This window comes from Urocitellus parryii, chromosome 12 (genome assembly GCF_045843805.1).
Source record: "Urocitellus parryii isolate mUroPar1 chromosome 12, mUroPar1.hap1, whole genome shotgun sequence".
Classification (NCBI taxonomy): domain Eukaryota; kingdom Metazoa; phylum Chordata; class Mammalia; order Rodentia; family Sciuridae; genus Urocitellus; species Urocitellus parryii.
Genome location: NC_135542.1, coordinates 18935138 through 18959629, shown reverse-complemented (window position 1 = coordinate 18959629; position 24492 = coordinate 18935138). Strand labels below are relative to the sequence as shown.

Genomic DNA, 24492 nt, shown 5'->3' with positions numbered 1-24492 from the left:
CAGGCAACAGCCAGATTTGGCACATGTCAGATTCAGCTGTAAACAGTTAAATATTCATTAGGAAGATACTAAATAGACTTGGAAAAGATTAAGAAAACATAATAAATGTGTCTTCACTTTTATTGCCTCGCCACTCCCACTTTTTTGCTGGGTGTCTGGAAGACAAGGCCAGGTTCTCTGTCTTTTGCCTTTGTCACTGAGCCTGGCTACAGACGAACCTGCTTCCCTGGGCTGGCCGTGACGTCTGTGTTTAATGCATGCGGGCCTGGTAAGCAAAGCCTGCCTGGTGCAACAGCGATCAGGCTGAGAGATGGGCTATTTCTCTTGGATAATTACCTTAGCCGAGATCCCCCTTCACTGGGAGCAGTCCCATGGGGCTCTGCTAACCAATTCAGAAGCCTCGGCGCCATTCCGATTCAAATCCATTGGACCTGCTGCGGTGAAATGTCAAATATGTTCTAAAACAAGATGCAGCAATTGAGGGCTCAGGAGGACAAGGAGGGCTGTTTAAGCATAATGGTGGATGACAGGGAGCAGCTCACAACGAGACTGAAAGAGTAGGAGGCTGGTCTCCCTGTCTGTGATCCCTGGTGTTTTAAGCTGAGTTTTGTCAGCCATAAGGGAAAGTAAGAGATTATGGGCCAGGATCCAGGCAGCGGCAGGAATGGAAATAGGCCCCTGGTGCTGCCTCCTGCTGGCCCCCTCTTCTCTGGGCCCACAGGCTTTCTGCATCATGTGCACTATAATGGTTTGTAACCGTCAGTAGGTCTCTCCTGAGAGCAGTCTGTGTGGCTTCTTTTTGCCACCCAAGCATCCCCAGAACCTAGTGTGGGGTGTGACATGATGCACAGCTGATACTCCACTCATCTTTGCTGAAGGAATGTAACCAAATGCAAGCAGCTAAGGAGCCCAAGAGTCCAGTGACAGTTAACAAAACGGTGCAGGTAAAGAGTGGTGAAGGGAGACCCAGGTGCAGTGGTGCATGCCTGTTATCCTAGCGGCTTGGGAGGCTGAGGCAGGAGGATCCAGACTTCAAAGCCAGTCACTGAGGTGCTAAGAAACTCAGTGAAACCCTGTCTCTAGATAAAATACAAAAATAGGGCTGAGAATGTGGCTCAGTGGTTGGGTTTTCCTGAGTTCAATCCCCGGTATTCACCCCCCGCCCCCAAAAGGAGTGAAGGTAGAAATAATACAATCTCAGGAATGACATGAGGGTTGATAGGAACCACCAGCTTGGCATTTGGGCGTCTCAGCCCAGAAATTCTGATTTGATTGGTGTGAGGTGAGTCTTGGATGCCAGGACTTTATAAAAATCTTTCCAGGTGATTCTAATATACAGCCATGAATTCCCAGTGCCATTGAGTGTCCTGGAAGTCATAATGTTAGTAGGAGGGTCCACAGCCATCTAACTTTGCTTACCGGGGAGGGGGCTGAACATATCCCCAGAACTAAGAAACTTTCCCAAGCCCCATGGCCCTGGAGCCTAGAAGGCAGGCTTAAGCACTGGACTCTGCGTTTCCTGGCTCTGCTAGCTTGGGAAATCCATTAACCTTACCGAGCCTCCGTCAGCTACTCTGTAAAATGGGGATTATGTGAGCTAATGCACATGAAAGCACATGTCAAATCAAGGAGATTACTACCTTGAACTTGAGAAGCCCCAAAGAAATTAGATGTTTCTTCCCATCCTAAATATATCTTCAAGAAAATCATGCACAGAACGAAGGCCGCCGGATGACCCTTGATAGAGAAGAGGTTCAGGATCATGAGCTTCCTTCCAGTCTTTCACTGCACACTGAGCCACACAGGGCTCTGGGTCATAGCTCCTGTAAGCTCTTGGGAGCTAAAGACCTGAGTGAGTGACAGAGAAGCCCCAACCTTCCCAGGGCCAGCACAGCAAAGCAAAAGAATTTGCATGGGAGGCCACTCCTTGTGTTATGCTGGGTTAGGTCAACTCAGCCCAGTGAGTGCTCAAAAACAGAGCCAGGTAGAGCAATCCATGGTGAGGAAAAGGCTCTGCTCCAGGAGGCTGCTGGTCCATGATTTATGGCTTCAAAGCCTGGGCCTTTTAGCCAGAGACCATCTGCTTCATCTAAAAAAGCTGAAGCTAGCTCTCTAGTAAGTAGATGCTCTGCAAAATACTAATTCTTTTGCAATACAGAGGCTACATGCCCAGCACAGAAACATATAGGGGTGCACATGCACTTTAATTTTAAAATGGTTTACTTCAAAATATGACCTATTTTTGACTATATGATACTTTTGGCATTTTTGATCTATCAAAATTTAAAATCTCCATTAACATTCGATATAGTGGATATAGTGGAGTCATTCCTTAGAATCTATTGTATATTAATACTTGAGTAAGCAAACAAAAAGAAATAATAAGGATGTCTACATATGGGTATTGTTCATAATTGGGAGAAAACTTAGGAACAACTAAAATACCATGCAGTAGGAAATGAAAAGAATAAATTATGGTGTACCCATGAAGTGGGAAAACTGTGCAGTTCTGAAAGAGAAAGAAAACATACCTTTATGTGCTAATTTAGAAAGACATGCAATATTTCATTTTTAAGTAAACAGGGCACATAACAATGCATAAGAAGATGCAGATTTAGAGGAGCAGAAGATAGTTACACATGCAGAAAGCACAAAGAATAAACAGCAAACTGTTAATAGCACTTCCTGTCAGGGAATAAGGGGCACGTATCTTTATATATTGCTATATGTCAGTGCCATGGTGGCTGGTCAGTGAGTGCCCACTGTCTTTCCAGAAAGAAACACAGTCTTTGATTTGTAGTGTTGGCCTTTGAGAGGAGATTAGGTCATAGAGGCAAGACCCTCATGAGTAAGAACAGTGCTCCTGTGAGAGGGGCCCCAGAGAGCTGGCTCATCCCTTCCCACACTCGAGGACATGGGTACAAGGGTACTGTCCATGAACCAGAAAGCGGGCCCTCACCAGAAAATGCATCTGCCTGGATCCTGGACTTCCCCGTCTCCAGAATTCTGGCTTCAAATAAATTTTTGCTGCTTATAAGCTACCCAGCTGAGGAATAGAGCCCAAATGGTCTGAGCCAGTATTATCAATCTCAATTCACAGGAGAGGACAAAGGGGCTTGAAGAAGTGGCCTGACTACCTTAAGGTCATGCTGCACAAGCAGTAAGTGACAAGCCCAGTACTCTGCATTCGGGGCCTGCAGATGCAGCCGTTCCAGCTCACCTGAGGCAACTGCAGGTGGAGCACGGCTCAGCTGGGGAAGTTTTGATTTTTTTTCCCCCCTCCTTTCTATTCAGCACTCAGCAGCCTGTGATTTATTTAGCAAAAGAGAGGAAAAACAGGAGCCTGGGCCTGGGGTTGGGGCTCAGTGGTAGAGCGCTCACCCACTATGCATGAGGCAAGGGGTTCGGTCCTCAGTACCACATGAAAATAAAATAAAGATACAGTGTCCAACTAAAAAATACATGTTAGAAAACAACAAACAAACAATCCATGAGCCTTTAGGGCCAGACCCACCAAGGAAACAGGATGATTGTATAAGGAAAATAGTTCAGAAGAGAGGGCCTCTCTGAGAGAGGGTGGCGAGCAGACCCCTTGCACTTAAGTGAGATTCTGGAAGCCTGGAATTAAACACATATCTCTGAGGCCCATGCCTCAGGAAGGGAGGAAGCAATGGTGAGTGATTCTTCTGGAACAGTGGCTTTGGCTCCGGGGGGAGGGCAAGGGGATCTCTTGCCATATTTTCAGGATGCAGCTGGGAAAACTCTTCAGTGCTCAGTTTAATTAGAGGCCCCCGTCAGGTCTGACGAGGGGGCTCTCGCTTGGCTGCCTTGCTGGGGTGCCTCAGAGAACCCGGCGGGGCTACAGGGACGGGGTGGGCTGGGTGCCCTGGGCTGCGGGTGGGTGCTTTTGAATCAGTCTGCACATGCTACAGCCACAGTCTGGAGAGAAGAAAACTTGGCTCAGGGACAAGACATAAATAGAGACAATAAAAAGAGAAGAGGATGTTGGGTGCAGGTGGCTTCTCTCTGGGGCCAGTCGGGAAACTATTGTTTCCAACCCCCAGCCTGCTGGATAAGGCGGTCCTGCCTCTTTAGCATTCAGGCCTAAGCCCGCCCCAGCCACAGATGAGCCTCCTGCTCATCTCCAATGGCGCGTGAGCTTTTGATCCTGCACTCCACACAGCTGCGTCGGGAGTCTTGGCTGCCATTTTTTTGAGCGTTATTGCTTGCCAGGTGATAGAGTTGGGATGTCAAATGTGCCCCAAGCTCAAGTGTTGAAGGCTTGGTCCCCAGCTAGTGGTGCCGTGGAAGGTGGTGCAAACTTTGGGATGTGGGGACTCGTTGAGAGAAGGAGGTCATTGGAGGTCTTTGAAGGGCTGATTTTGCCTCTGGCCCCCTCTCTCTAGCTCTCTCTCTGCTTCTGGCCCTCAGGAGGTGAGCCACTTTGCTCTGCTGCCCCCTTCCGCCATGACATTCTGCCTCACCACAGGCCTGGAATCAATAAGTCTCTGAAACTGTGAGCCCAGAGAAATCTTTCACCTTAAAGACTATTTTCTAAGATACTCTGTCACCGTGATGAATGCACCAGGCATTTTCCATTCACATCATTCTTCCTGGAGTCCCACGAGTCTGTACTAATACTCCCTCCTTACAGGTGAGGAGTCAGCTCCCCTCCACAAAAAAAAAAAAAGAGAATTTCCTAAGATTTCCTGAGGCCTTCCAAAGAATCATAAGTGGCTGGGGTTCATGAGTGAACTCTTCCTTGCTCCCTTTGTGCCCGGCATATACTCTAGAACATGCATCTTTGGTTGTATTAAAAAGGCAAACTGCGTGCTCTTCCCTCACCAAGTATTTGCTCAGCTCCCCACCTGAGCGGGCGGGTCCCCCCTCTTCCCTACCTGTGGTCCTCCTGGCTCCACAGCCTTTCCCGCCCCACCCCCTAGCAGGTGCAGGCCATGTTGCACTTAATTGTTCTTCACCTTGTTCTCTTTAAAAAACCAGGTGAACCACCTGGATTTTTGAGGGGTGGGGATAATGGTGATTCAAATAAAGTCTACATCTTATTTTTTAAATTTGTGTTCCTAGCACAGAAGGTAATGCCAGGCACCCCGTGCCTGCTGAGCACCTGCCTAAGGTGGGCATGCTGAGAATGTGGGATGACTCTCACCACTTCTCACACCCTCCCGTCTTCCTGACCATCAGCCTGATGGTCCCCTCTGGGGAGAAAGGCAGGCGGAGGGTGACTGGAACTCCTTTATTCATTCAACTGATATTCACTGAGAGATTTCCATGTCCCAGACAGGGACACAGGAGTAGAACAAGATCCCTGTCCTCACAGGCTTTCACTCTTGTGGGGAGAGATAAGGATTCAGATTCCTATTGTTGTCACAACAAATTCCTTGAGCAGTTTAAAATGAATCCGTCTATTATCTAACAGCTATATGGGTCTGGAATATTTGGGGCTTAGGTAGGTCATCTACTTGGAGCCCGTGAGGTCAGAATCACCGTGATGGCCATCTTGGGTGCTTCACTGGAGGCTCTAGGGGAGAATCCACCTGCAAGCTCCTTCATATTGATTGCAGAATTCAGAGCCACAGGTGCACATCTCCTGTCCAGCTCAGCTGGGAGCCTCTCAGAGGCCATCTAGATTCCTTGCCCGGTGCTCTCTCCATGTTCACGCCAGCAAGGGCAGGTGGAGCCTTCCTCCTCGTCTGGTTCCTGTGACTTGCCCTTCTCTCCTGGTCCAGGTGCAGAAGGGCCTCTGCTTTTATGGACTCGGGTGATTAGACGGGGCCCACTGGGTCATCCAGCATAAGCTTTCTATTTTGAGGCCTATAATTACAGCTTCAAAGCCTCTTTGGCCATGTGACAACATCTTCACAGGTTCCAGGGCTTAGGACAGGGACTTTGTGTGTGGGTGGAGGGGGCATTCTGCCTACCATAACAGGCAGAGTCGGACCATCAAAAACTTGTTCTTCCTGACACTGGAGGAAAGTGAGCTGGAGGGTGCTGCTTTGGCTTGATAGTTAGGGACACATGCTGTGAGATGAGCCCTAAGCAGAGATGGGGGAGTCCTGGAAGGAGCCCGAGGGCAGTTGCTGGAGGAGCAGTCCAGGTGGAGAGCTCAGGTTCTGGGGTGTGGAATGGGCCTGGGGAACGGTCAGTCAGCAGGCCAGAGCAGCTCAGTGGGAGAGCAAGCAGGGGAGAGAGCAGGCTGTGGACCCGGAATTGGCCAGGCCAGCTCGGGTGGACTCCTTTCCTTGGAGGCTGCATTCTGCCACTGTCACCTTGGGGTGAAGTCAGGATGACAAGACCATGTGCCTGGTTCTAGATTGTGTCTGATGGGCCAAATACCCAAAGGGCACAAAGGCAAGAAAAAGATGGCACTCTGACCCTGAGTGTTTGGGGACTCGGACTCAAGTACTACTAGACATAGGTGCAGGGGCAGGGTTTGCAGGAGCAGGAATGGCCCACATATGGCAAGGACTGTCTGCAGTTTGGGAAGGCTTGCAGGACACCCCACCTGCGGCCTTTGTGCCTGCCGTTCTCTGCGTGGACTGCTCTCACTCCAGCTCTGAGCATGGCTGCCACCTTCCTGTTCTTCACATCTTTAGTTCAGTTGCCACGTTCTCAGAGACCCTTCTCTTAATCTTCCCTTTCGAGAAGAATATTTTATGCCTGACTTTCTTGTCCAAGGTACTACTGACATTTTAGGCAGGACAAATCTTTATGGTTGGAAACTCTCTTATGCACTATAGGGTGTTTAGCGGTTTCCCTGGATCCCACCGTGAAATGCTGGGACAATCTACCTGGTTGTGACCAGCAAAAATGTCTCCAGAGATTAACAATGTTCCTGGAGTAGCATCGTTTCCCAACGATTCCCTTGAGCACTGCTATGGCACTGTATTTCCAAAATTATTTGTTTACCTCAACAATAAATACTTACTGCCTAATGTATGCCAGGCATGATTGTAGGTAAGGGAGACGGAGCAGTGAAATTAGTTGAAAAAATTACTACCCTGGAGGAGGTTACATCTGCATGGAAAGAGACAGAAGGAAAGAGCGAAAATGAGCAAAATCACAGTAGGTCAGACGGAGACAGTGCCGTGGAAAAGAACAAGACAGACAAAGGGGGAATGATAGGCAAGATGTAGAGGCGAAGAGGCTTGCAGATTTAAAAAGGTGTGTTCCAGAAACAGCAAGGAAGCGGGTGGCTGGAGCTGAGTGAGTTGGGGACACTAGGGGGGACAACACCAAAGGCGCATGGGGAAGACAGTTTCTCCCCCATGGTAACTTGGAGGCTCTGCACACAGGGCTCCCATGTGTCTCATTCATGAGGCACCCCCGGGGCCCAGGGAGGTGCCCGCACATTGCACATGTGAGATGCGTGACGAATACCTGAGCAACAAACCAGAGGACACAGGGAAAGGCAGCCCTGGGAGGAGCACTCAGTCCCAGATGGCTTCAGTGACAGAGGTGGCTACGAGGAAGAGATGCCAAGGAGCCGCGGGGACCTTGCCCCTCTTATGGGCCTCAAGCATAAAGGGAAAGGGTCAGTATTGATGTCTGACCTGGACTCTGTCCCAGGCATGCTAAGGAGGTGGTCTCCTGCTCTCAAGAAAGCAACCCTGGGCGGCGGGAGCTCTCGGGATCCTAACCTGACGCAGGAAGAACAGGTTGTTCACTGGCCAGGAACATGGCACTGAGAGCAGGTGGAGTCCAGACTTGGACCAACTGGAACACAAGCAATACTGTCTTTCAAAAGGAAAAAGAAATGTGAACCCCAGGGGCCCAGGAGTAATGTCACCAATACTGCAAGAGGCCGGACCTCCTGCAGTCCCTGTGTCCACTTCATAGGAAACAGCAGGCCAGTGACTTTCTCCTCCTAACATACTTATTACCTCATGCGCTTCTCATGGCTGTCCTTGGGGAGGCAGGTCCTGTAGCCATCCCATCTCACACAGGAGCAAACCGGGCCTCAGAGACCAGGTGACGTGCAGGAGTCACTAAGGGAACCAGGAGGTGGAAGGCCCCAGGGAGAGAGGTGGGTGTAGCACTGGCTTCTCTCACTTAAGACATCTAAAGCGTTGCCAGGGAGAAGGAGGAATCAATTTGTTCTGTGTGAACCTGCACAAAAGGGTTCTGAGGCCAGAGAAGGTTTTGGTTCAGGACATGGAGAAGACAAGGCTTTGGGTCAGTCACAGACCTTGAAAAGGGTCAAGTAGAGAGAAGCAGCTGGTGGCCGTACTGCGAAGCACCTTCCGGCTGGCTAAACGCCTCCTACTGTAAGCAGGAGCCCTGGTGCTGACCCTGAGAAAGCCCTTGAACACATCTGCTTTGCATCAGAGTCAGCCCGGTGAACATTACAATTGTACATAATTGTTATAACTGAGCCTGAAACTGTTGTGACTTATGGAAAAAACTTTAAACGTGTTATTATTATTATTTTGGCATGACTTTAACAGACACTAAACATGGGGAGATAGAACTTGGCACTCGCTGTTATCTCATAACACACCAACAGTTGTTCACTACTTTGGCTTTTATTTATGCATATTTTTTGTACTTTTATTTATGTATATTTATTGAACCCAGGGCACTTAACTACTGAGCCACATTCAGAGTCCTTTTTATTTTTTATTTTGAGACAGGGTCTTTCTAAGTTTCCAAGGGCCTCTGTTCTGGTTTGGGTGTGAGGTGGTACCCCAAAAGCTCTCATGTGAGACAATGCAAGAAGGTTCAGAGGAGAAATGAAGGGGTTGTGAGAGTCTTAACCCAATCAGTGAGTTAATCCCCTGATAGAAATCAACTGAGTGGTAACTGGAGGGTGGTGGGGTGTGGCTGGAGGCGGCGGGCATTGGGGCATGGCTGGAGATGGCGGGCACTGGGGCATGGCTATGGGGTATTTGTTTGTATCTGGTGAGTGGAGACCCCTTTCTCTGCTTTCTGATCATCATGTGAGCTGCTTCCCTCTGCCACACTCTTCCACCATGATGTCCCGCCTCACCTTGAGTCCCGAGGAATGGAGCCTGTTGTCTGTGGATGGAGACCTATGACACTGTGAGCCCTTAATTAAACCTTTCCTCCTCTATAGTTGTTCTGGGTGAGTTGTTTTAGTCATAGAGAAAAAGCTGACTAAAACAGCCCCCCAAGTTGCCTGTGCCACCGTGTCCAGCTTGTACACAATGTTGGAAGAACTGCTCACAGACGGCAAAGCCACTCCTGGAATCTGATGGCCAGTACCACATCAGCGCCATTCTGCATTTGTCCCCGTTACAAGGAAGATGCTTCTATCCTGAACACAGGCACAGCAGCAGCTGACCATGCTTCGTGTCATCTGACTCAGGCAAGCCAGAGTTACCAAACTCATTCCCAGTTGAAGTAAATACTATTTTATAATAAATTAATGTCCCTTTATTTCTTCATTGTATTATAGCCAGGCCACTATATTGATTTTGTAAAAAAAAAATTATATTTGGAGGTCGTATAATACATTTGAATTTGATTTTAGGATGGTACAAGAGGCATTCAAAAGATGTTGTAAGATGGGGCCGAGGCTGAGTGAACACAAGGCATTTTCACAAATTTGTAGATGAGAACAAAAATCAAGCCTAATGAAATGATGTAAAGATTGGCCCAAATCAGATAAAGCTCACCAGCAATAAATAGAACATCTGTACTTGAGGCTCAGTGAATCTACTACAGAAGCACAGAACAGAAAGCGTCTGCTGAGCAGTCGTTCATGCAGCTTTTTAGTTGAACTTGAGTTCAGCTGGAGCTTGAGGTGCTAAGCAGTAGTAAAGGGATTCAGAAAGAGACTGGACGAGGAAGCTCTGGAATCACAGGCCCAGCCCCACCCCGAGATTCAGATCCACCCTCCCTGGGGGAGGGCTGGACATCCCAGGTGCACAGGTGTTCTCAGTGACTCAGGACAGTGGGCTGAATTATCCAAGCCAGATGTGGCCCTCCAACAGTTGGATCATAGCTGCTGTACATCAATCAGGTCCAGTTGTCACTTTCAAAGAGCGAAATCATAGGTATCTACAGGGTCAAACACCCATTTAAAAAAAAAAAAAAAGGAAAGAAAGAATCTTTCTACCTCAACTTTGCCACAATAATAGCTATTTAGTAGTAAGTACAGAATGAATGAATGAACTACATTTAAGTCTCCTTTGTCTGGGTGCAATTATTACAGAGATCATCCAAGTGCAATATTTTTCAATCATTAAGGGACTTGACCAAAGAGACAATTAAAGCTCAAAGAAATGAAGGGGTGTGCTCAGGATCTCAGAGGCCAATGCCATAGGCCAAGAGGTGTCAGGTTACCTACCCCTGACTTTTGCGTACCCTCCTCCAGCCATGTGGTTCTCAGTTCCAGTTCAAATTGTCAACTGCTTTCTTTTTTTGAATCCCTGTCACAGAATGCACCGTAGTGTCTGACTTTATCACCGATCACGTTTCACTTCCTCACGGCCCAGTGTTTGCTTCAATCCCAGAGGTGAGTCAGTCCTTGAATGTCCCAATTTTGTTGCTGTACAGATAAGGATTTCTAGAGAAAATTTCCCTCCCTCTCTAGAGAGCCAGTTCTCCATCTCCCTGTCTCTGGCCTAATTTGGGGACAGAAAGGAATGTGATGTATTTTATTCTTAAGTTGTGTTTGAAAGTCTTCTGGCTAACATGATGCCCTTCATCTTGGGAGGACACACCTGCTCCTCCAGTTACCTCTGGGATCCTGTGCCAACCGGCTTAGCTGTGAACTTGCCACCTTGTTCCCCCACCTGCCTCCCTCACCTCACCCTGCCCTCTCCGCTCCCTTCAGCCCTCCTTCCTCTCCGCTCCTTGGCTGATGTTCGCTTTTTAAGATATTTACCCGTCAGCTTATAAACTGAAATGAGTTGAATCTTAATAAGACTGTTAAAATCCTGTTTTTTTTTTTTTTTTTTTTGAAGTCCTGCTGACAGCTGCATGCTCTGTGAATGACAGCTTCTTGCTCCTAGGAGGTGACTGACACATGGATACAGTGGGGATGGACCTTCTCTGTGCAAGGATGTGAGAGGTGCCCTTAAGTCCACCTGAACCATTATGGGCAAGAGCTGGTGCTGGGATCTGCCTGGTCATCCACAGCTGCTATGGCTTAGTAGCCTCCTTCATATAGAAATAAGTGACATCCCCTTAAGATGAAAGGGGAGAGGAAGAGTGCATCTCCCTAAACTTTTGGGGTCCTTTGAGAAAGGGAAAAACAAAAACAGAGGAAGTGGGAACCACGCCGGATCATTTAAGGAGAAATGCTACTTTACCAGATAATTCTAGGGTTCAAGAAGGATCATGCATAGCGATGCCTGGGCTGAATCTGAATATTTGCAAACGGTTACTCAGGATAGGGTCAGGAAGAGAAATAAAAACTACAAGTTCCTGAAGTGCTCTGGTTACTGGCACTTGCGGCTGCTCTGCCACCACAGAGCCACAGGGCCTGCTCCCAGGCAGGATTCTCAGCTGGGTAACAGATGAGGAGGTCCGAGCTTGCTGAGCTTGGAGAAGCTCTCCAAAAGGCAGAGAGTCTAAAGTGACCAAGTCAGGTCTTGAAGGCAGATTATCCAACTGAAATGGCTCATGCATTTTCTGGAAATTTGCTTCATAAAATGGTCAGGAAGCTGATCAATGAACTAAAATAGGCATTTTCTTCTTAAAATAATATGAAAAGCTAACCCCTTTTCCAGAGAGTGAAGAGATGAGACAGAAATGTCAAAAGTGGCTGCTTTATTTTTGGGCAAAACAGAAAAACTTACTGGCTGCTTTTGACCTGAGGGCTTGGGAGACCTTAGCAAAGTGCACTTAGCTACGTAGCCATCCCATCGTTTTCAGGGAGGGTGGATCTCATGCCCTGACTGAATAAGTGGTAGAAAAATGCAATGGATTACTACGTGCCAAACAGAAGGCTAGGCTCCTTCGATGACTTCCTAACTTGGAGATCTTCATACGCTCAGTGTTATCATCCTACTTTACAATGAAGAAAAGAGGTTCAAACACATGGAGCAAGTGACCTTGCTCATGCAGGACAAGTGGCCCTGACATGGTCCTAACCCAGGTGTTCTAACTCCCCCCAACATCATGCTGAAAGCACCACAGTGCCTTTGCTGGAGAGACCCTGTTTGCATGGCCGAGATGGCTGGGATTCAGGGTGGCAGGTTCCCTCTGGCAGAGTCCTCAATTTCCATGAGAACCTAAATGTCTGGATGACTCATCTGCTGATGTGTGCCACAATTCTTGGTCTTAAAATAACAAATCTCCATCAGGAGAGCCAGTGCATCTCAGTGTTGCATAAATCCTTTTACAAGGATCACCTGGTATCACTGGCGTGATTTAAATGGACACATGGCTCCTAACAGGGCTTTCCTCCATCTGCTTTGCCCTTTTAGTCCCAGCCAGGAGGGCAGCGACTCACCGCCTGGGCATGTCAAGTAAGAGCTGGGTTGGCTCAGGTGCCTCCCATCTCCACACTCTGCAGCAAATAAGGGACACACCATGTTTCTCATAATAAATTCTCCAGGGCGCTACCTTTTTCCTTTCCCTGAAAGCCCACATCGATGACCAGAGGCTTGTTGTTTCCAACAGACAACCAAGGCCCCATGCTGCCTCCCCCTGGGCCATTCCCTATTATTGTGTGTTTGGAGGCCCAGAAGCTAAATGGACACACCAGGATCTATCCGAGATGTCCCTTCTCCCACCCAAACAAGCTCGGGTGCCCTTCTCCTTCCCGGTGGAGAGCACACAGAGCCCTCTCGTTTTTCCTTGGTTGGCTTCTCCAGGCCGCCTGCAGGCAGGATCCTGGGCTCCTCCAACAGACCCAACCAGGCTCTTAAAGGGCAGAGTCCGGGATTCTCCATTTTCAGAAAGTGTTTGATGCTGAAGCCCTTAAAGTTCAAGCTAGGAAGGTCAGTAGTGAACACCAGGCTCCTTAAACTCGAAGCTTCGGTTTCCTCTAGGAGAAAACAGAGATAAGCAGAGAGCCTGCCTCACGGGTGAGAGTGAAGATCAAATGAGATTATCGCCCATGCAGCACCTGGCAGAGAGCCTGGCTCTCACTCAGCTGGTAGAGGCCCTAGAGGCACAGCCTCCCCTGCTACTGAAAAGCTGAAGCACTTCCCTACCGCCGCTGATTCTTTTCAGTCCCTTTCCCCATCCAGGCCCCTCTCAGGGACCCCTCAGAGTTCCCAGCTATACAGCAACTAAAGGGTTAATGCCCAACACAGCAGGGGAGCCTCCTGACAAGGGTGGGTGGTTACAGTTCTTCCAAGGTGACCTCCATATGCCCAAAAAGTGACACTCAGGTGACCATGCCAGGAGGAACGCTGCCCAGCCTCCACACAGGGCTCCATGGCTGCACATCTGACTGCTCAGGACATCCCCTGGCCTCTCCTTGTCCTCCTCCAGCTCTGACCCATTCTGACTATATTACTGGACTGTCAACTCGGTCTCTTGTCTCGTGTCCTTTTCCCGCTGCGAGCCCATGTTTTTATTCAACTTTTCTGGAGTTGCACATCAGGGTTCAGAGTTGACTTTTTGGCTTTTCTCACTACAGATTGGCTTTAGCTTCCAGAATAGGCTTTGCATAGCATCTTCAGGTGTCTGTGCCTGTCCCCAGACACCTGTCCCTAACCCGAATACTTGCTGGACTCAGATGTTGAGTCCCTCCTATCTTGGCTTGACTTACCCCATTGCTCCCTGAGCTCCAAGTTCTAATTATGAAAAAGATGGGCATGCTTGACGGGCAGGGAGCCACAGCAGGGAAATGGGAGGGAGAGGCAGAGGACCCAGAGGCCTCCACAGCCAGACACTGGCAGGCACTGAGCCTGGTGGGGCAGGTTGCTGGAGTTCCATGCTCACTCACTCCATGAGGTCACAGAGTATGTCTAACGCCAGCTTGGGGCCTAGGACCCAGCAAGCAGTCAGATAAAGCACAGAGGAAAGAGCGAATGATATGGAAATGGAACAGTGGAATGAATGAACCAAAAGGGAAACGGAAGAAGCAAGTTTGGGGTGGTGGAAGGTGGAATAAAGGATCTGATTTTAGACAACACACTGTGTGCTCAGAAGTACTGATTTCCAAAGGTCTGCCTTTTCTCTGGCCAGGTGCACAGTAGGTGGTACCTGCCCTCCCCTTCACAGGATGGAATGGCCACATGACATGCTTTAGCCAATGCAATATTAAGAAAATTTAAGAGGTTACATGACCTCTGCTACTTCCTTATCCCATAAGTGAACACAAGCAATGAGACAAATCCTGAATACCTACAGCACAGGTCCCTCTGGACCCCCTGCCCACACCACCCTGGAGACTCACCTGTGTTGTAGCCCCTCCCAAGGGCTGGCCACGGGCGGTGATTTTTCCACAGGTTTCCAAGGTACCAGTCACTCTGGTTCTCTACCAAGCCCAGGACCTGCTGACCTGTAAACAGAGAATACAAAGGCTTAGGAGGACCACAGCATCAGGACCAGTGAGGACTACTGATCACAGGGATCAACGGTGACAGGTCATCATTACCATAGCTTCCGTTCACGGGGCGGTCTCCTAAGTACCACATACCGACCTACCTGTTCAGTCTGAGTTAACGCATGTTATCCTTGCCACCAGGCACCTGATTTATTATTCCCCATTTCATGGAGGAAAGACTGCATCCCAGAGCAGTGCAGGACTCTGTGCAAGGTTACCCAGGTTATCTGTGACCTAGCCCGAATCCACGGCTATTCATTCACTCACATAAGGAAGCGTGTTCATTCCAGAAATCATGGGACACACTAGTCTTCAATCATTCCAAGTCCAATATTTCCCACTGTGTATTAATTGATCTGTTTTCTGAGCATGGACCAAGATGGTTTTCTCCTATCAGAGAGGAGGGAATGATCCCTGGTTGGAGAGATGAGACCAAGGAAAAGAGCCACCTTGTGATCAGCTGCTTACGATGGTTTTGTGCTCAAACTCATTGCTTCCTCCAAAATAGATTTATTGTGGCTGCCTAGCAAAGCTCCTGCTCAGCATGCACAGGCCCTGGGAGTGATACTCAGCACCATCAATAAACAAACAAACAAAACACAAATAAATAAATCCATGTCTTCTGTCAACAAGAATCACATCCACATAGGAGTGTAGTCTAGAGGGATGATTGCACCTGGGTGCCCAGAGCTGGGCTGTGACATTGGTCTTGTCTCTGTGGCACCTCAGCTTCTCAGGTGGGTGGGGCTTGCAGTGCATCTCTTAGGATGCTGATGCCGGGGTGTGGGTGGGAGCCAGTCACTGGGCCCTCCACATAGGCCTCCTTTAGATGAATCTGGCCTGCCACTTGCAGATGGCATTCTCTAAGAATTGTCATCAACATCATTTGACCGACTGGGAGAGTGGATTTCACAATTCCTGCAGGAGCTTGGGTATAATTAATTACATATTACCTGACTGCAGGTCTTCTTGACTGAGTGCATTATTGCTTACCTCTGTGACAAAAGTTTGAGGTAGGCATCATGCATTGATGTTTTATAGAAAGGGAAACTGAAACAAAGAGTTTAAGGAACTTGCTAAAAGTTGCACATTGAATCATCACTGTCTTCCACAACTGGCTGAAGTCTTCCGAAGGGCAATTTCTTAGGATGCTGGCCAATCTGAGAAATAACAAAGAACTCTCTGACCCAAGGAAAGCCTGCTGCATGTTCAGAAAACACAGGGGTCCTTGTGGAATACCATGCTGGGTGATATAGGGCCTCCTTGGTAGGATGACACCTCCCTGAGATGACGGTGTGTGGGTTTGGTGTAATTTATTTGAACAATTTATTGGGCTCCTATCTAAATCATCACCTTAGCACAAATACATAAACTAGAGGCATGGGAAAAATACTGCCGCCCGCCCACTTTGTCATTGTGCCTGATCATATCCAAAACTTGTAGAATCCCTCAGAAAAATGCATCCCCAATTCAGGGAGGGCAAGCACCAATCAATTCCACATGAACTAACTAGGTTTGGGATGTGTGTGCAAAACGGTTAGATAGACCTAGAAGGAAAGCCTGGTGTCCTTAGCTCAGGGGCAGTGTCCGCGATGACCAGCTGCAGACCTCACTTAGTAACTGTGGATCACAAAGGGGTGCTTGGGAGAGATGACTCTCGATGGCTAAGGAGCCCAGGTTGGTATCACAATGGTTTTAGGGGCCCCGGTTGGTATTACCTGTTCTTCTGGCATGTTAAAATGTGTCATACATGAAGAACTGAAGAAAGGGAATGAGCTTTCACTGAATTAAGGGTGGCCAACTGAATCCCAGCTAAGGACATCTTCAGATATCAGAATCCAAATTCTGTATTGTTGCACCCCCCCCACATTGATTTGGAGTCTCAATCTTCTTCCTCAAATCCTCCACTAGCCACACTTCATTCCTGCCAAAAGGAAAATATGTTTTTTCTAGCTTGTGTAGTCACCTCTCTCTTGCTTATTTAGCTGGCCCTGGGCAGGAACTGTCCTTGCCCCTGCCAAACCCTGCCCACAGTTCTTCTGTGGCTTGTCTCTAGCTTTGATGCCCCACGAACAACCAAGTTCCTTTATCTTTGACCACATGAGGTGACAGACATCTCTACCCAGTACTTCCTGTGGGTATTTTTATCTTCAGGTGACTCAGGCCCTTTAAAGGACCAAGTGGGCAGTATTGAGGCCCAGTGACACCCTATTTGTTAAATATCCATCTCCTGCACTGGTCTACAAGGCAAGGATTGCAGAGTATCTGACACACAGTAGGTGTTTAGCCTCTGTCTGCTACTAAGACATTAGTAGAATCACTAAGTAGCTACTCATTCGGGTGGGAAAACCCCTCTCAACCGGGATGAGGCTAATGTTGGGGTGTGTTGTCTTCAGCAGTTCAGCCTCCCCGTGCCCCCAACCTCAACACATTGTCCATTCTGTGAGCTCAAGCCTCTGCCTCCCCATGTTGAAAACTGCAAAGACAAGGCAGCAGTGTGAAGCACAGCACTTCCATCGGCTGCTCGGCTGAGGCTTGAATTCCAGGTCTCACCCTCCAGAGAAGGAAGAATCTGCAGGGACACCCTGAAGTCCCGGCATTGCCAAGATGAAGATTCAAAGCTCTCCATCTGTACCTGGGCTGCCTTCATGGCAGCCCATAATCTTTTCACATTAAAAAAATCCTTATTTAGTAACACAATGGTTATAATTTTAATATCCATCGGTTGAGGAAAAACAAAACAATCAACTGCCACTAAGATTTCATTTTGCTCTTTTAAATGGATGCATTTGCTGCTATATCAATTATTAAAACAGGAATGAGGAGAAGCAATTTTCCTTAGTCTCAACAGTGTGGAGTTCTGTGTGTGGGTTAATGGATTCCCTGAGTGATCCGCTCAGTGCCTCCCCCAGGCAGAGGTATCTGTGGACAGAGGACCCGAGGAGCAGCCCGGCTGGGGGCCAGGGGTGCAGAGTCCGGGGTCAGACTTTGTTTCCCATTCTCGCTCTGACATTTTGCTTGCTGTGCAGCCTTGAGGAAACCCCCTAACCTCTCTCTGCCTGCTGTATAACTTATGTCTGTTCCAATGTGTTGAGTGCTTACGGTACTGGGTGGAACACATTAAGCAGACATAACTGGTCGCTATTTATAAATATCATTGTCCAAGCTAACCGGCCAGCTTCTGAAAGCCAGCGAGCCCCTAGCCATGCAGCTTTCTTTGGCGGTCACCCAGCCCAATTAGGCCATGGCAAAGCTTTGTTTCTCCAAGTGTGGTTTGGAGGCCACGTGCTTCAGAAAGAACGGAGGCTCTGTTCAGAACCAGTCAGGGCCACAACCTAGAGGTTAGTAGTTATCAGGAGGTTGCTTCCTTGGATTCTCTAGTTTCTGGAGGGGGGATTTCCTGGCCTCTGCTGCTGAACCCTTCTCTCCCCATTGGTGCGGATGAGGCTGCCTGACTGGTGAACTTCAGAAAAGTTATACAGCTTCGCTTCCTCTTCCATCCCTTCTTCTGGGAGCTGGAGAGTTGCAGAGAGCTTGCCATCAATCTGCTCTTCCATCATGTGGGTTTATAGGGCAGGTTTCCTCCTGTGAGGACCTCAGCATGCTCGGCATGTCCCAGGAGGGGTTGGGGGAAGTGCAACTCTGGGCTCTGGGTTTAGGAGGATCCATTGTGGATGCATGGCCGAGTCTTCCAGTTTCACCATATTTCAATAAATATGGTGACATTTTGCTCTTGCTCCTCTAAGTTGGGCGGTATCTGTATATGTGAGCGTGGGTTTAGCGCCCTATATTCATTCCTATAGACCCCAACACTCATGAACATGAATTCTGATCCTGAGACTAGTTAGTAATTGGCACTAAAAACCCAAACCCATGGGTAATTTAGATGAGTGTCAAAGTTTGGGAATAACTGATGGAGAGGTCTGGAAGCTCTGTCTGCCTTCCTCAAAGGTCAGGTTCACCTGTGCGTCACTGGCACAAGATAAACTCAAGTGGTGTCTAAATCCAGCCTATAAACCAGCAATATTCAGGAGGGGGGTGGTCTCCAGTGCTATACTTCTTGAACACAACAAAATAGTGAAGAAAATGAATGTCATGTTCAGACTACCAGGTTTGAATCCTGGCTCCTCCGCTTACTAGCTGCATGTCTCTGGGTATGCTATTTAACCTGTCTCTGTCTGTTTCTTCATTCGTTTGTAAAGTGGAGTTGATAAGGGTACATATGGCCGGAATTAGTTGCAGTTGTTTTTTCTCCAGGCACAAGTTAATTTGTGAAAATGAAGCTGTGTTCTTTGCTTTTTCAAACCACTACCAATGAATGTCTGGAAGCTGGGGTCGTGTTCACTTGCAGTTACCATGACCCTCAGAATTCCCTAGTCCTCCGCTCGGTTCCACGTATGACTCCTCACCCTCCCGTGCAGACCTCCAAGCTCCCAACTTCCCCACAGCTTTTCTGGTAAGGGTGCCGTGCAGCAGACATCCAGCATCGAGGTCCCCTCTGCTCCCTTGTCACAGTACAGATGAGACAGCCATCCAAGCTCATGGGCCTGGTGGCATCCAAATCCTGATCTCCAGAGACCCGAGTCCAAAGGCTCAACCTTGATCTTGCACATCCTCAGCCTGCCATCCCGTTAGGAAGGAAACCTCGGGGATTCCTGGGGAGATGCCCTGGGTGCCACCGTGCGAGGACCGGCTCAGCATTGTGCACCTCCCACCTCGTCTCCTTAGGAGTCATTACAATAAAACACCGTGACTAACAGAAAAGGCTTTGTCATTGTTTCCCGAGCTGGCCCTGTGGTTATGATTGACTGCGCTGCTCTCTGTCTCCCTTACTCTCGGCACAAGTTAACTTATGAAAATGAAGCCGTCTCCGCTGCTTATTCATACATCACCACTAACAGCCAGACAGGAGAACAAGCCCGGTATTCTGCGGGGCCCTGGTGTCGGTGTCACCAGCCGGCAGACGGATGGCTGCAGGCCGGGAACTCCCCTCTCTCCTTCCTTCTGCAGGTTTTGGCTCAAGGCAGGGCTCCTGCTGTTCAGGAGGCAGAGGATGCTGCTCCCACCTGGAGCAACTGGTGTGGGAAGGTCAGGCGGAGCTGGTTCATTGGGTGGGAGAAGGCAGGAACCGAAGGATGGGGTTTAAACTCAGGCAGGACAGGCTGCAGCCCCAGGTCTGTGACTAGGAGACAACCACTCTAACTCTGAGTTTCTTTACAAAAGGCTAAGAATCAAACCTCTCCTCACCTCTGAAATGAATATGCAGATCAAATAGGATAATACATGCAGAGCACCTGGCTCATGGTAGATGCTCAAGACCTTCTTTTCCTCTTTGGATTGTCACTGTTCACACTGTCTACGTTTTCCTATTCAGGAGCTAAGGTTAGCCGTGTAAACTGGACTATGCAAACTTCAGCCTCACTGTCCCCTTCCCTGCCCTGCTGTCCCCTGTCCATACTCCACTCTGCCTTTCTGAGTCTTTAGCTTCTGTGATGCCAATGTCCCTGGGAACATTCCTGCCGGCCTCCTTCCTGGGGCTCCCCTCTCTACGTCCCCTTCCTCCCGGTGAACACGGACTCCAGAGCTTGGTTCCCTTCCTTCTTGCTCTACATTTCATCCATGGACGGCGGAATCTGCTCCAGTGGCTTCATTCAGAGAGCACCAACTGGAAGGTAATCGCCAATCTGCACCCCAAGCCCAGGCTTCGTTTCCTACCCTCTTGTTCTTAAAGGCTTCTGTGGGCTCACTGTTTCCTTTTGGCCGTTTCACAGTGATTTTCAATTTGACCTAAGCAGGACCAAATTCAGAATCATGTCCTCTTCGGCTCTCTGAGCCCTGCCTGGCCTGCTGAATGGCGCACCGAGGTCTGACTTGCCTGTGGAGCCCAAAGACTTTGAATCCATATTGACACCACTCTCTTCCCATTCTTCACACCCACCTACAACCAGATCCTCGGATTTTACCTATGAGTATTTCTGGAATTCATCCCCTCCCCTGCTCAGCCATGTCCTTTTTCTCTCCCTTTCTGGGGTCCCTTAGCAGATGTCCCCAGTCACCTTCCCCTCTGGGTAGCTCTTCACCATTCCATTCTGCTTACTGAGCCACAGAAATATTTTGAAAGTATACACTGGATGGTTTGCCTTCTTGATTAAAATGCTTAAATGTGCTTGTAATCTCAGCAGCTCAGGAGGTTGAGGCAGGAAGTTCTAAGCAACTCAGTGAGACCCTGTCTCTAAATAAAATATAAAACAGGGTTGGGGATGTGGCTCAGTGGTAAAGTGCCCCCAAGTTCAATCCCCAGTACCCCCCCTCCCCGCCTGCACCAAAAAGTGCTTAAATGCTCCTGGAGTCCAGTATAGCGTGGATGAATGAATGAAGGAAAGGTGAATCTTTTGCCCAACCCACCGCCCAGCCCATCAGTAACTGGTGGGCTCTATCTCAATGGAAGGGAAGTGGTGGTGTGTCAGCTGCCCTGTCCAGTACTACGCCAGAGATAGGCAGCTCCTGCCTCATCTGTAGGACGCCTAAAGAGCTGTCTCCTTTGTTCCACCCCCAGGAAAGTTCCTGGGTATAGAGAAAGGCTGCCTATCAAAACAACTGTGCTAATAAAACCAAGCGAATATTAAAATATTAAAACCACAAGCTGTCCTGAGTCTCACAGAGACCCACCAATGCCCTCCCAACCTCATATTTATTCTAATAAGCTATTTTCAACTAGAAAAGCCTTTAAACACACCATTCAGTGCGTGTCTGAGCGAGGGATGTCTATAATAAGAAAAACATAGAGTATCATATCGCCATTTACTAAACATCCTGAAAGAGCTTCTACACAGCCCCAGGTGCCCTGGCTAGTCGGTGCAGAATAATAAAACATCTCCTGAGAAGATGCACACAAAAGGGCATTTAAACAACCCTGAATAGATTGAAAGGGACCATTTCTGAACTCGCCTGTCTCACAGCTCCTACTTGGACAATTCAGCTGCAGCTCAATGCACTCTGGGGTAACAGACACCTAGAGGAGTTTCGAAGGTTTTAGTCATGACTCTGGAAACTTCTACTTCCACAGATGCAGCCGATGAGGGCAGGGAGGGGTTTAGGGACCCGGGGTCCATGGAACTACGAGGACTCTGACTCTGACTTTGAGCTCAGGCTTCCTTTCGTCTCTGCTTCTCAAATGTGGCGGCCGCTTCTTTCTTTGAATATTAGCGCTAATTCTTGCCTGGTTCAAAGTCCAGTGGTCATGCACAGCACAGGAACTTCTGAGCCAGCTTGGAGTTCTCCACTTCCCTCGTGTGAGAGGCTGATGGCTACTGTGTCACAGGCTGCAGTGGGACTCTCAACTAGGTTCATGTACCCTGGTTTATACAGCATGTCCCCGGGAGGGAGCCTGGGTTTCCATTGGTAAGGAAGCAACCCCACCCCACCTTAGACCTCTGCCAGCCCTGATTTTCCATGGAGAAAAAGCATCCCCCCTTGCTGACGTCGGTGAATGAGACCTAATCCCTCTGAGAGGAATTAGATTCCGTGTCCCTCAGAGAGGCTGAGTGAGTGAAGATGAAAAGAAGATTAGATTTTGCTTACGATGAGCAGGCCAGACAGAGCCCGGAGAGGTCACCAGAACACACAGGAGCTGCCTTTCTGAGGAGAAGCTTCCAAACACTGGATGATTCTAGAAGAGGCTGCAGGATTCTGCCCTCATCCAGCAGGACATGCTGAGTCCCTTCTCTGAATGAGGCTCTGTGCCAACCACCAGGGACACAGTAGTGATGAAGACAGACCCAGTCTCTGTCCTTCTGGACCGATTCTCCAGAGAGCTTCTCCCAGAGCCTGGATGCCATCTTCCAGGTCTCACCTCAAATCTCACTGAAGCAGAGACTATCTGAGTAGCCTGGCAGTTTCATCTTTAACAATAGCCTCATGGAGTCTGATGCATTCCGGCTTGGGGATCTTTCTGGGTAGGTGTCACCTGTCAGGTACTGCAGAAGGAGGCGGGGACTGTCCACAGAGCAGACAGGAACATGGTGACCTCAATGCTCCCTTCCAAACTCACTGTGAGTTTTCTTAATCCTATGCCCATGATGAGTTTCTCAGTGTCCCCTCCTGCTGGACAATCTCACAGGTGTTCTTGTACGTGTGGACGGCTTCCCTGGAGGGGACCGGGCTTCCCAGGGCAGGTGGCTCTCTGTGAGTCCCTGGCCCAGGCCTTGGAATAGGCGCTGTCCATGAACCATCTCAGAAATGCCTCGAGGGCCCCCAGGAGGCAGGCACTGCCCTGATTTCTAACCTCCAGAAAAGAAGCTGAGGTCTGGAGAAGTAAAATCTCTGGTCAAGGCCAAGGGGCTAGGAGGCCTGGAGCGGAGTCTTGTAGTCCCAGCACCGTGCTGTAGAAGTCTCCATCCATTCAGGGTTAGAAATCATCTGAAATGGAAATGTTTCTCTCTCCTGGGAAAGGGCTACAGTGGTGCCAATATGGGGAGGGGTCCAGGGACATAGGCACTTTGAGGAGAAGGGCACATTTGACCACCCCCCTGTTCCGCCCTTTAATCCCACTTGGGGCTGCAGAAAAGACCCTTTGGAAAGTTCTCGTTACCCACTGGGGAGCAGAGAGTTTAATTTCCTGAAGCAGTAATCCCAGGGCACTGAGAGGAGAGCACATCCCGCCCCAGGGCACCTCAGGAGAACAGCAAAGGAAGCCCTGAGACTCAGAGAGGAGTCTGCCATCCAACATAGGTCCAGATAATGAGCATCTGCCAAGATCCAAGAACAAGGCTCCCACCTACCCTCAAGACTTCCCTGGGTGGGCCTGAAACTTAATTTGTGGCTTAAAAACGCCTGCTCAATCTCAAATAACGATTTTTCTCTTCTTCCTCCTGTGATCGTTGGTCTTTGGAAATGGGAAAAACTAAAAAAGGAATGCCGAGCTGCTGGGCTTCCTTCCAAGGCTGCTTTTATCACACTGAGTCCCAGAGCGCGTGGCTGCCACCACCTCAGAGCGCGGCCTCCGTCAGGGAAGCGAAGCTGGACTCTGTCCGGTACACCTCTATCTGTGCTTTTTGGATCTCTCTTTTTTAAAAACACAATGTGTTGGCATCTTCCAGAACTCTACTCGCAGGCACTCCTCTGCCTTACCAGCAATGGTCAAGGAGAGCAAACTTTGCATTTTTCCTATTGGGGTTGCAGAGAAGGTCCTTATTTGCAGGATTATGAGGCCAGTATTTTAAATTCTGGCTTTTCCAATTACTAACTGCAACCTGCACCCAACTGCTTGATGTTTAAACTTAGTTTTTATTTCTTTATAATGATTAATAATAAGATTCACCCTATGTCTAATATATTGAGAGCAAAATGAGATGTAAATTGTCAAATATTGTTGAATTCTGATGGAGTAATATTATTAGCCAGCATTTCTGGGTCTTTAAGTAGTAGATACTTAATTGCTTTTACTGCACATGTATTCATCTCATCAAGAGGTTAGCCAAGGTGTGGAGAAAAGCTGGGCCTCACTGTTCATGGAAAGCTCCAGTACTAGGCTCTAGGAGGGACCCTGGGAGACATGACCACAGACAGGCTATCCTTCTCCCCAGGAACAGCGTGCTTCCCAAGGGCCACAGTGCACACCACCACACAGGTGGGTTGAATGGTGTGTTCTAACACAGGTGTGCTAACAGGGCTGACTCAGGACACTGTGTACAGAGGGTCTTTATATGGTTAAAATATCACACCTAGAAAAAGAATCAGTAATCTCTAGAAATGAAGAGCTAGAATGGGTGTGTATCTAGACCTGGCTTCCTTCAGGACCCAAAGGTCCACAGGCAAGCACTCCAATACACTAACCACTGGGGTCAAGAGCTGGGTTCTGTAGCAAGGCCCATCCAGAGGGAGCCCGCTGACCACACTCTCTACAAGCCTGCTCTCTGCTGTCCTCCTTGGAGAGAAAGCTCCCTTTGTAAACCAATGGCAACACACCTACGGCAGCAAAGAGTCCTCCCCTGGTGTGGCCT

The 24492-nt window shown here is 48.8% G+C and overlaps 1 protein-coding gene across 1 annotated transcript in view; it reads right to left on the bottom strand.

Annotated features, from left to right (window-relative positions):
• LOC144249643 (xylosyl- and glucuronyltransferase LARGE1-like) overlaps positions 1-24492 on the bottom strand; it is a 255934-nt gene that overhangs the window by 93378 nt on the left and 138064 nt on the right. The window contains exon 5 of the mRNA XM_077791753.1: positions 14342-14446. Within this exon, the coding sequence (XP_077647879.1) occupies positions 14342-14446 (105 nt within the window). The remainder of the gene's footprint in view (positions 1-14341; positions 14447-24492) is intronic.